At 42.4% G+C, this 11,491-nt stretch overlaps 2 protein-coding genes across 5 annotated transcripts; one reads left to right on the top strand and one right to left on the bottom strand.

The window, feature by feature from the left end:
* Positions 1 to 250: 250 nt before the first annotated feature.
* Positions 251 to 3,225, top strand: cnpy2 (canopy FGF signaling regulator 2). 4 transcript variants are annotated; one of them, XM_076110895.1, is made up of 6 exons: positions 251 to 367; positions 554 to 660; positions 759 to 867; positions 1,133 to 1,330; positions 1,475 to 1,571; positions 1,695 to 3,225. In XM_076110895.1, the coding sequence occupies exons 1-6, from the start codon at positions 308 to 310 to the stop codon at positions 1,736 to 1,738; spliced, it is 615 nt and encodes a 204-aa protein (XP_075967010.1). In that variant the 5' UTR covers positions 251 to 307; the 3' UTR covers positions 1,739 to 3,225. The 4 variants fall into 4 exon arrangements, with proteins under 4 accessions (XP_075967010.1, XP_075967011.1, XP_075967009.1 ...); XM_076110896.1 differs by having other exon boundaries at positions 252 to 367; positions 752 to 867; XM_076110894.1 differs by having other exon boundaries at positions 276 to 367; positions 525 to 660; positions 752 to 867.
* A 302-nt stretch (positions 3,226 to 3,527) lies between these two features.
* On the bottom strand, positions 3,528 to 5,737 carry LOC142970573 (uncharacterized). Its single transcript, XM_076110892.1, has 2 exons — positions 4,272 to 5,737; positions 3,528 to 3,763 (listed from the first exon to the last, which is right to left on the bottom strand). Exons 1-2 carry the CDS (start codon positions 5,668 to 5,670, stop codon positions 3,753 to 3,755), a joined length of 1,410 nt encoding a protein of 469 aa, XP_075967007.1. The 5' UTR covers positions 5,671 to 5,737; the 3' UTR covers positions 3,528 to 3,752.
* Between the last annotated feature and the right edge of the window lie 5,754 nt (positions 5,738 to 11,491).

Here is an 11,491-nt window from a genome sequence, read left to right as displayed (position 1 = left end):
GCACCTATTTGGTCAATTTGTGTGCTCCTAGTTTATTACACCCTGTTTTTTTACACAAAATAATTATCACCTAAAGTGCAAAACCAATTGCATGTAATATGGCACCTATGATCCTGCACACATGTTCGTCTTCGGTTAATTTCAGTCGATAACTCGGATGTTAGCCGACATAAAACCAGCAAAATGTCTCTGAAACGAAGAGGTTGCCCGTTGGCATCTTCCCGGACACGTGAGGGCGCTGTCTGGAGCGCGAGCTCCATCCTTGTCCAGCAGCAGCTCCGTTGCCTACGTCACCACATTCCACTGAATGCGATGGAACAGCGTGTATAAACGTAAAGGTGGCCTCAGAAGACACTGGCAGAAACTTGTAAGTAGAATGATAAAGGTGACGAGATGTGTGTGTGTGTTTTTGTGAATCTCTCTCTCTGGTTCACGCCAGTCGAACATAAATAATATTTTGAGAGCACCGATTAACTTCGCACAGAGTCACTTGAGTGTTTCTTTTGCCGGTTGATGTGTATTAGGTCTGTGTTGTGCTGAAATCTGTGTTTAGATGCAAGATGAGGGAAGCGGCCGTCCTGCTCGCACCGTGTGTGGTTGTGTGTCTCCTCCTGAGCTTCAGCCAGGCAGCCAGACAAGGACAGGACATCAAATGTGGAGGTATGTGTCTCACTCTATGTCCAGGGCACGAATAACGTTACATAATCAAGTCCTAATGCGCACGAGCGTCCTCTCCCTCTGCTCCTTGCAGCGTGCAGGGCTCTGGTAGATGAGTTGGAATGGGCCATCTCCCAAATAGACCCAAAGAAAATGATCCAGACGGGATCCTTCAGGATCAACCCAGACGGCAGCCAGTCCATTAGAGAGGTAAACCTGCAGCAGCACAGCCACGTAGTAATATGTCCGACCCACTCTGTAGACGGCACCACTTCAATACCATAGTCCACTAGGAAGTAGTGCTGCACGTGTGGCTTATCAACTGTGTCTATAACTCCGAATATGTAAAACTGCCAAGTGCCGAATATCATTGTGCGAAAAAATACATTATCACTTTGTTAATTATTACCGTTTGGTAAGAGACACCTCACATCCTCACTAACTCAGAGTTCTTCATGGCCTCTGATGGCACCAGATTCCTCTGGCTCGCTCAGAGGGAAACCTTCTGGAGCTGATGGAGACCGTGTGTGAGAGGATGGGGGACTACGGTGAGCACACAGATTCTTCCACAACCAGGAAGTCCTACATTAGGATAAAGTCTCGGAGAGGTGAGGCCATGGACCTCTCAGAGGCCGCGCTGGATTCACGAGTTACAGGCAGTTTAAAATTTGCAGTGAGTACAAAATATCACCAAATGATTCTTAAATGCACCATCGTATGTTTGAATTACTTTGCTTTTATTGTTAATTATTATAATTTTTTAAAAATCAGTGAATGGTGCCGCTTGTAAAAGTTATTTTTAAACTTATTTCTGCAGTGTGAAACAATTGTTGAGCAGCATGAAGATGAAGTCATTGAATTTTTCGCTTATGAGTCAGAAAATATCAAAGACAAACTCTGCAGCGAGAGGACAGGTATGTTTAAAACATGCCTGATTTATTTTTAAGTCTTACATACTCTTACACATTTCTGTTATGTCGTTCCCGTCCAGCGACTGTGTTTTAATTCATTGTTTACATGTTCTGTGTGCTCTGCAGACCTCTGTGACCACGCTCTGAAAGTGTCCCACGATGAACTTTGATATCATCGTCTCTTCTCAGCCGAAACGGAGACGTTGGGTGCTGTACTGTTTTCAGTTTGCAGTCACCGGTTTACGCCATGCCAGTAATAAATTATAATGTAAGATAATAGGAAATCCACCTGTAGATACAAGTCTTGTTCCTCTGATCTGTGACAATTTAAGGACCAGTTTGCCAGTTTTAGCTGCTGCTCTTTGGACTATCTTGTCACTTTTTTATATACTGTAAGTTATTATACTTTTCAATATTCTGTGTTTCATATAAAAGCCCTTTTCTTGCCTTAAATTGCTCTTAAGATGAAAGTTATACTTCCCAGTGCGTACAGGATTAGTTGTGTATAAACAGTAAATGTCCTAATTTAAGACACAAGTACACAGAGATCAGGTTGACATTTGGTGAAGTGGTCCTTAAGTCCATATTTATTAATTGATGGTCTCTCTAAAAGCCATTCATGGCATTGATGTTTTTTATTCATAGTGAATGGAAAACCATGCTGCCTGCTCACCAATGAAAGAGTTATTTGATGCCCAACTATATTTTCATTTCTAGTTGTAAGTTTTTAATGCTCACCAATATTTATTGAACTGTCAGGAATAACTTGTTTTGGGTGAATATTTCATTAGGTAAAACTGAAAAGTTAAACACACATTATAGAACATCAGACATGAAGATGATTTGAGTGGAGTTAGTGGTGAAATGTGCCTTTTACTGCTGAACAAATGTTTCCCATATAACGTCACACTCTTTAAACATTGATCCTCTTTCACTATTAGCCCCGTGGTATTGTTACTGTTGATGTGAAATGTATTACAGTTTAGAAAACAGTTACAATGTTGCTGCTTAGGTGGGTGTGTTGATGCTGAAAATGAACTTATCACACGTTTTTTGCCAATTGAGGATCCTTTTTGAAAGTTGCAGCAAAGTCAAAAATAATTTAAGGAAAGAAGAACATTTTTAAAGTTCTGAAATCCTCCAACCACTGCCTACTCTAAAAGTATGAATTTAAGCTTAACTTTGAAGCGTTAAGCAGCATATAGACGTTACAACACTCCCAAGGACTTTCCTTTTTGTCTAACAAAGTTTTGGATTGTAAATAGGCTGAAATGTTTGGGTTAATGTTAACAGTCTTTGTTTCTGAAAAGGTCTACTTTCCCTCCATGCTGTCCTTCTGTTTCAGAGCAGAAAATAGCTTTATATCGAAGTACAAAATAGTTTTTAGCTTCAGGAGCAGGCAAATGTCTCCTCTTCTGTTCATTAAATACTACATCTGCAATCCCATTGAATTATGGTATTTGATTAAAGCTTTTAGTTTTTACTTTTGAGCATCAAGATTAAAGTTCAGTTTTCTTGTCTAGTAAAGCTGAACGCCACTAGAGTGTGCTGTAGTCCACAATCTGATAGTTGAGTCTGAATTAAATAATCCTATTCAGTTGGAAAGTCCACATGCTGTACTGTTGATGTAGAATAAAAGTATTTTTGGAATAATTTATTTTTTGATGTGTGGAGAAAAAATAAGTTGCTTTCTCACAACGATTCGTCTGCTATTTCCTTTTTTATATATAAAATGAATCCCAAAAATTAAAAAATGAGTAACGGTTTGATAATTTAAGATCAGTGATTTACAAATGTTTTCACACACTGTCGGCACTTGGTTGTAGCTAGTGTTTTTCAATGTATTGTTAGACACATTTCTTTGAGAGGAGGGCACAACTGGGCTACTGTAAAGGAGGATTACAGTAGCCAATACTTTATTACGTAATATTTATATTTAGAATAACGGACTGCTGTCAAATACTGAAATGTAGGTGGGAAGACCATAATGACATTTAAATACTGCATTAAAAAGAAGTTTAAAAAAAGACTTCTCAACATGTAAATAGTTACTATAGTTCAGTTGTATAACACAGTCTTCCTCAACAGATGGAGTTTGTCCAGTTGTCATGAAATCGTACATTTTTAAATTTCCATTTTTTTCTCTTCAGGACTTGTGTTGTCATAAATGTTGAGATTGAAAGTTCATTCTTGACCTTGGAAAGAGCAGATAACAAAACAATCACCACAAGAGGAGATTAACTTTCCACAGCATGTTGTTAATGCACTCCATTGTTTTATTTACTTACAATGCAGAATAATGGATTGATTTCTGCCAGAAATATCACCACACCATGAAATCACTCCAAATAATCAATCTTTTATTATATCCTCTTTCATAATTTCTCAGCCTAATATTTACCTTAAACACTCTAGAAACAGTGGAAACATTTGGGGGAAAAAGGTATGACATGGTCTGCTTTACAAGAATAGATTTTAAGATTTCCCTAATGCCAAATTTCTACATTTCTAAAACAACAGTGAATGTATCATTACTTATCCATTAAAAATAAAAGCTCTAAGATAACACCGAAACTAAAAAATACATTAAATATCAGCGACTTCCATTCCTTATCAGGCACAATACCACCGTCGATTGTACTGTACGTCGTCATTAGATATTTAATTACATGAATCAGAACATTGTTTATCCAGTCGACTCACTTTCAATCACCCCTTCTGAGACCGCTGAGGGCATGAAAACCCTCTGCTCGTTTCCTTCCTTCTCTGTTTCCGTCATTTCCGCTGCCTTGGTTGTTTTATTCGTCACCTCCACCTGACAGTCCTCACTCTGACTTGACACATTTGTGACGCTCTCGTCTCCATCACCATCTCCCTCTTCCTTGGCTGCAGTCTCATCTTTTACTTCAGCAGAGCAGCATCGCTCTCCCTCTGCCGACTGAAACTCCTCGTCCTTCCCCGTCATGCTTTCTGTCCAGGCGTCAGGTGGCGTTTCCTCAACCTCGTCCTCGTCTGCAACGACAACGGTGTCCCCAGAGCCGTGGCTGCTGGTGCTGCTGCAGGACAGTGTGTCTTCTTCAGCATGTCCGACTATCTCTTCATAACACAGATCCTCCTGGATTTGTCCCAACTCTACATCCTCTTCAACACTTTCTTCTGTTGAAACTGCACGTTGTCCTGCTCCATCAAAGAATATCCTCTCAGACTCCATGCCTACAACCACACCCAGGCAGCGCAAGTCCTCCCCTACACTCTCTGGATCCCACAGCTCACTCACTTCCTCCTCTTCATTCTCAGAGTCTGGCGCTGTATGCTTCCTAATGCGATTTACCGCATCCCACAGGGCCATGGGATACTGGGGCTCTTCTTTGAGGGGTAATTCAGGGTCAACATCTCCACCTTCCTCTTGAAGAGGAGGAGGAGTTGAGGAGCTGGAAGGTAGGACTGGGGGTAGATCAGTGCAAGAGGAAGATGAGAACTGAAGGGATTCCTCACAAGAGTTCAGATGAAGAAAAGGAGGGTCAGTTTCATGGATGCCAGCAGCAGGATCAGCATCAGAATTTAGAGCTGAGGGACAGACTGAGTGCAAAAGAGAAACAAAGTCTGCGTCTGGCTCGATAGATGTGTGTGGTGGAGAAGGAAGGTCGGAGGGTGAGAGCACATCCAAAGGTGATTGAAACACCTCCCAGTCTGAGTCTGACGATGAGGGAGACGAGTTAGACGGTTCTGTCTGTGGTTCAGTGTCCTGCAAAATGTCAATGTCTGTTTGAGTGTCTGTAGCATTTTCTGTGGATAGTTCCTGTTCCTCATCAGCTTCTTCTTTTGATTGCTCCTCAGTCATGAAACTTTCTTCTTCATTAACAAATTGTTGCTTCAAAATGTTGACCTCTGTTTGAGTTTGACTGTCAGGCACTTTTTCTTGGGATATTGTCTGTTCCAAAAGTCCTGTAGGATCCTCTTTGTCTTCTTTTGGGAGCTGCTCTTCAGTCGTATAACTTTCTTTTACACAAGCAACATCTCCTGCTTGGACACATTCAAGTTGTTGCTGCAAAATGTCAACCTCTATGGCATCTTCTATGGATATTTTAAGAGTCTGTTCCATAGTATGGTCTGCGGGATCTTTATCGGCTTCTTTTGTCTGTTGCTCATCAGCAACATTGCTCTCTTTCACACAATCGGCATCGTCTGGTTGGCCACTTTCAAGTTGTTGCTGCAACACCAGCTCCTGTGTCATATCTTTGGCGAGGTCCTCAAGGTCTTCACTGATCTCACTGTTTATTACATGTGATGTTTCACCCTCTTCATCCTGGTCCTCAACAACAGTTAAAACAAGAGGAGAAGGACTCTGGGAATGGTCTGTATGGGGAGTGGAGCTTGTTGATCCAGGGGGAAGAAGTGATGGGGTGTGAGGCAGAGATGAGGTTTCAGGGTGAGGAGCCAAGTTTTCTGCAGAATTGAGGGCAATCAACTCAGGATCAGGACCCTCCTCTTTGTTTGATTCTGAGATGTGCATGAGAGGTGTAAGATCGGAGGATAAGGGCATGACAGAAAGGGCAGAGTTTGGTGCTTCATAGAGTGGAGAAGGTGAAAATGAAGAAGAATCAGAAAGGTTGGTTGGTGGACTGAGACACTGAGAGGGATGAGAAGAGGTATCACTTTCTTCCTGCTCAGTTGAACCCTCTTCACTGGCTGGTTTGAGCAGAAGATCCTCATTCATTTCAATTCCAGGCGAAGGTTTGATGTCATTTTTGAGTTGGTAGACAGTGTCTTTCTCTTCAGACATGTTAGACACTTGATCCTGATATCCCGCAAAATCCCCAGCACCTTCATTTGATGCCTGATCTTTGGTGTCATCATTCTCTTGCAAACACACAGCATCCTCAGTTTGGCCAACCTCTAACTGATCCTGTAACTGCTCCTCTTCGCTTGTGTCCTCTTGGATTTGTTCAACTGCATCATCGATGTCATTATCTTCAATTGGAGATGGTTCAACCTCCTCGTCCTCCACACAGGAGTCCAGAAGTGACGTTGCATCTTCAGGTTGCTGCTTAGCGATGCAGTCATGTAGAGGGATTCCTAGGATCCTTTCAGCTCGCTCCTCCAACTTTTCCCTCTCAGAAACCGAAGATGAGGACATGCAGCAGGAAGAGATTTCACTTTGTCCCTCGGGTGCCTTTTTCTCCAAAAGATCTGAGTCTAGTTTGGTCTCAGGCACTTCATGGTGGGGGTTTGTTTCTGTGTTTTGGTCAGTTGTCTCTTCCTGATTCAGCTGACCGTTTGGTTGGACACATTCAGGAGAGACGGTCGTTTGAGTATCAAGTTGAATGTCTTCGGTGTGTAAATAGTGAACATGCTCTTTCTTGGGTGATGGAATCAGCTCCATTTTAACAACAACACAGGTTGTGTTGATAACCAGAAGACCCTTACTGTCCTCAGATTCTGTGTCTGTCTTTATGTCCAGTCTTCTTACTTCAACATCAATTGGATGAACTGTTCTTTCTGGGTCTTGCAGAACATCTGATTCTCCTTCCTCGCTGTTTGCTTTCAAACATGAGGATGATCTCTCAGTTTCAGCCCTGCTTGTAATCCTCGGCTCCCTCCACAGAGGATATTTGACTGACACAGAATTCACTGACTGAGCAACCATTCTCCCAAACGTAGAATCAGCATCACTTGTATTCGCTTTATCTGGGGACACAATATCTGTCTCTGCTTTTTCTGATAGATTAACCTCAAGCATCTCACTTTCTATGCAGGTTGGTGTCTCCTTCTGTTTGGCTTTGACATTCCTCCCATCACAAGTGTTTGACTGCTCTGTGAGTGTTGGCTCTCTGAAGTCCACCTCATCTGCAAGTTTGTGTGTTTGATTTATGCCACTACTGCCCCTGAGACTTTTCGGAATACCTCCTAATACTGTGTTTGTTTGTAAAGTACAAAGTGGCAAAGATGAGGTTTCTGTGGTGCCTGCTATTCGAGACACCAAGCAGAATATGGTCATCCCACCTGTCTTTTTCTTTAATCTGAACTCCCTTCCTTCAATTACCTTTGAGGACAGTTCCTCATTTATCTTTTTATTCTCAACTGTTTGCACATACAACACACCCTCGCGCTGTATGTGTTTTTCCTGGATACTAAAAGGACTATTTGCCTGTAAAGCATCTGTTTCCTGTCGTCTGTGCTTTAGTCCTTCAAGCTCTAGAAAGCCTTTTTGATTCCCATCTGGTTTTGTAAGCTCCTCTTTCTCTCCTTTTCTGTGATCGCACAGATCTGCTGATACATCCTGCTTTCTCAGTGTGGGCTGTGACCAGTTGGTTTGTCTCTTACCTTTCTGCTCCCAGCTGGTGTCACAGTGGTGCAATACAGGTGAGCCTTTATGTGGGCTGTCATAGGGAGGGGGAGCAATATAGCCAGGAGGTTGGCTGAACATCCTCCGTTGGTAGTCGGCCTTTTCTTTCATGTCCAGCATGTGGCTTGTGTCGGTGGCAGGAGTTTGTGATGGATAATAGGTCGGAGCTTGCTGTCTGCCCCCTCTATCACACCACAGTCCTGATTCTCTGATGTTTGCAGATTGTCTGACTTGTTGCAGCGCTGCCACTCGAGGATCTGTCCCACTCCTGCTGTCCCTCTCTGGAGCCCTGCTGCTCTCCAGCAGCCCCTGAGAGGAGCCCCTCAACTCTGCCTCTATACGTCTCCTCCGTGGAAGTGAATGGCTGTATCGAGCTGCCCATGCCTCCAGCTCTCGATGGCTGCTGTCGCTCGTCTTAGCAGAAGCTTCCCTGTTGTAGCGGACAGGACCACAGGGCTCCAACCTCCTCTGCCACCCCTCCCTCAGAAATCCTCTCTCATATTCTCTCGCTGCTCGCTGAGCTGCTGTCCACTCTCTGTCTCCCTGGTCCTGGTGCTGCTGAGTGTGACGGTCTAGAAGAAAAGGGAAATGAGAGGAAGAAGGGACGGCCAGCTCTTGGTCCGTCCAGTTAGTGTACTCCTGTGGAGCCCCTCCGGCTCTTGATCCTGGTGCACTCCAGTATCTGGACTCCCTGCCTTGATCCTGCTGCTCACCATAGTAAAGTGGATAATGGGGTACCTGATGTCTGTCATGGTAGCTGTGGGTGAAATGGAAAATATGTAAAAGCCACATTTAATTTCTTGATATGTGTTTTAGAAAATCTACTTATGACAAGTAGCTCATTTTAGCATCATTTATTGCATCAATGTGGTACAATGCTGATGTCCAACAAGTGAAAATATTGTGCAGTTTCTCAAACAAGCATAACAAAGGCAACAGACTCTATCATCTAATAATTACAGTGATTGAAAAGGCAATCATAGTACTGAACTCACTTATGTGTACAATTTCTCCCAGGAACAGTACCAAATTTGGAGTATAGAGGCGACTGTCCCTGATTCTCGGGCCAGAACTCCATCTTTTGGATGAAACATAGAAAGGATCATATATTTAACTGTGTCAGTGTGTCGTTAACATGCATAAAATCTAGAGACTCAAAAGCATATGTTAGCGTTGAATATAATATAATAATACTAAAAAGTCTCACCTGTAATTTAGATAATGGAGAGATTAGTTCACACGTTCAACACTTACCTTTAATTACTGTTTTCAGATGTTTGTCCTTGCTGCTCATGAGGTTATGTGAGGTCTAATGAAGTCACAGCAGGACAACTTGTTTTAAAAGGACCATAGTTTTCAGTCCCCCTCCCACTCGACACACACACACACACCTACTCACACACACATACACACACTCCCCTGTCACTGTAGCCCATCCTCCTCTCATCTGGTCAACATGTCCAAATACCACTGAGGAATTTTTTTATCAGGTTTTTAGAATTACCATCTTTAGCCTCATCATTCCTCTTTAAAGTCATACAAAACTAATGTAAAGGAGTCCGACTTGTTTTTCCACACGTATAAAACAAACAGTTTTGTTCAGAATGAGAAAGTCAACTGTAACATTTTTTAATTAGCTGGTTTTCAATCAGCTCATATGGAACTCGGGTCAACATTACCACTTCTTCAATGCACAGTTTTCTTAACTTTGCCCAAATAATCATGAATGACAATAAAATCAGTGATCTGCACTTTGCACGAAACCCGTGTGGGAGGTGCTCGGCGTGATGGCAGGCAGGCTCCACATGGAGATAGGGATCTGTTGTTTTGTCGGCTGAATTGTAGCGGAGGGAGAGACGGGCAGCGGACGGGCTGTCTCCCTTTCTTTGAAACTCTCCAGCGTAACAAACAGGCTTTCCTTCTCTGAACAGAAAGTCTGTACATCAGCAGAGAGCAGGAGAGAGGGGATGAAGTACGTACAGACAGCAGGCTGCAGGGAGGGCAATCTGTTGATGTTGACAGAATAGTTGGGGATGGGATAAACTTTGTTTTGGGTTTTGCATATCTCAATAAAAACAATACTGTACAACAGCCCATACGCTAAACGGTATTGCTAGAATTTTTCGAACTGGATTCATGTGACAGAAGTTTGAATATATTTTGATATATTGGACTGTAGCTTTCTAATTGATGTCCGTCTAGATTGAGCTGATGTAAAATTGCGCAGAAGACGGAAATGTGAATGTTGACACAATGACGGTATCCATTATTACTGTGAACATTCGTTTTTGCATTGTTCTGAGTTTTGATGCTGCTGATAGATAAAAGTCTGACAGACTCCATCACCTTGTGTGGAGGAAGGACTGGTGTTAGTTTGATTTAAAGCCCCTAAAAACATAACTTTAAATATTCATGACCAAATGAGCAACAACAAAAAAACATCCTTGGGTATTATTTATTAATTGTATCGCTCAAACTAAATGAATCCTCTTCATCAGGATTGTGTGGGTGTGGTTTGATCAGATTTGATTGACAACAGTTTAGCAACATACATAAGCAAGCAATCCCAAAGACGTCATCACATTTCCATTCAAATGTTGCTGAACCCTCATTGGTGCATGCAGGATTTAATGTCACCTTTTTCCAACAGAGCCCCGCCTACTTTGAACCAGAGGACAACAGATGACATGATTTTCAGGGTCTTTAAAGCTGTGATCATGTGGCTTGTGTTGAATCTAATCTGAAGATTAATGCAGCTCAGTTCTCTTTGTAACATCATCCTTCCAGAAACAGAAACAGGGGTGTCTGACTACGAACAGGCCGCTGTGTCACTTGTACTAATAAAATGAACCTATACAGTGTTTTAACTGAGACAACAATCAGAAATACAAACAGGAAATATGTGATTTAAACTTTCAATTTAGAGCAGAGGAACAGTTGACCATTTTTCAAGACATGCACTGATAACCTTGTCAAACTCATCTCTGAAACTATATTGTGCATGATAATGACAACACAGAGTCAAAATGAAGAAATGCACAATGAAATGAAGAACCTGAAGTCTCCAGTCAGGATATCATGAGCAGACCTGCACTGAAACCTGAAGCTGTAACGACAGAGCTGATCCTGTCTCAGAGAAAACAAGTCAAAACACGAGAAGCTGAGAACAACAGACTTCAGATTTCATCAACAAAACGTAAGGCAGACATTCTTCATAGAAACATGGAGTCTCATGCTCTTTCTGCATTTTGGACGAGAGATATACCATGGCTCTGTTCTTGCACAGATGAGCTAGTGTCTGCACCAGCAGTGGGTAAGTCTCTGGGAGGTAAATTATATCTGCACAGAGCACCAGATCCCAGTCAGAAGAAAAGTTCACATGGTCCTCACCCCAGGACAGAGGGAGGACGGTGGGAAGGGTGGTAGGCCAACCCCTGGATGGCATGTTAGCAGAGACGGCTTGAATTTGTGGGAGCGTCAAATGAAGGTCTGTGAGCGTCACGACTGCTCCTGAAAAGATAAGAACATTTGATTCCAATGTGTTATTGATGAAACTCTCAACTCAAGATGCAATTAT

The sequence above is a fragment of the Anarhichas minor genome, unplaced genomic scaffold, assembly GCF_050575085.1.
Source record: "Anarhichas minor isolate MPS153535 unplaced genomic scaffold, ASM5057508v1 ptg000043l, whole genome shotgun sequence".
NCBI classification, from domain to species: domain Eukaryota; kingdom Metazoa; phylum Chordata; class Actinopteri; order Perciformes; family Anarhichadidae; genus Anarhichas; species Anarhichas minor.
The sequence above is the reverse complement of the archived record's forward strand: the minus strand, read 5'-3'. Positions and strand labels throughout refer to the sequence as shown.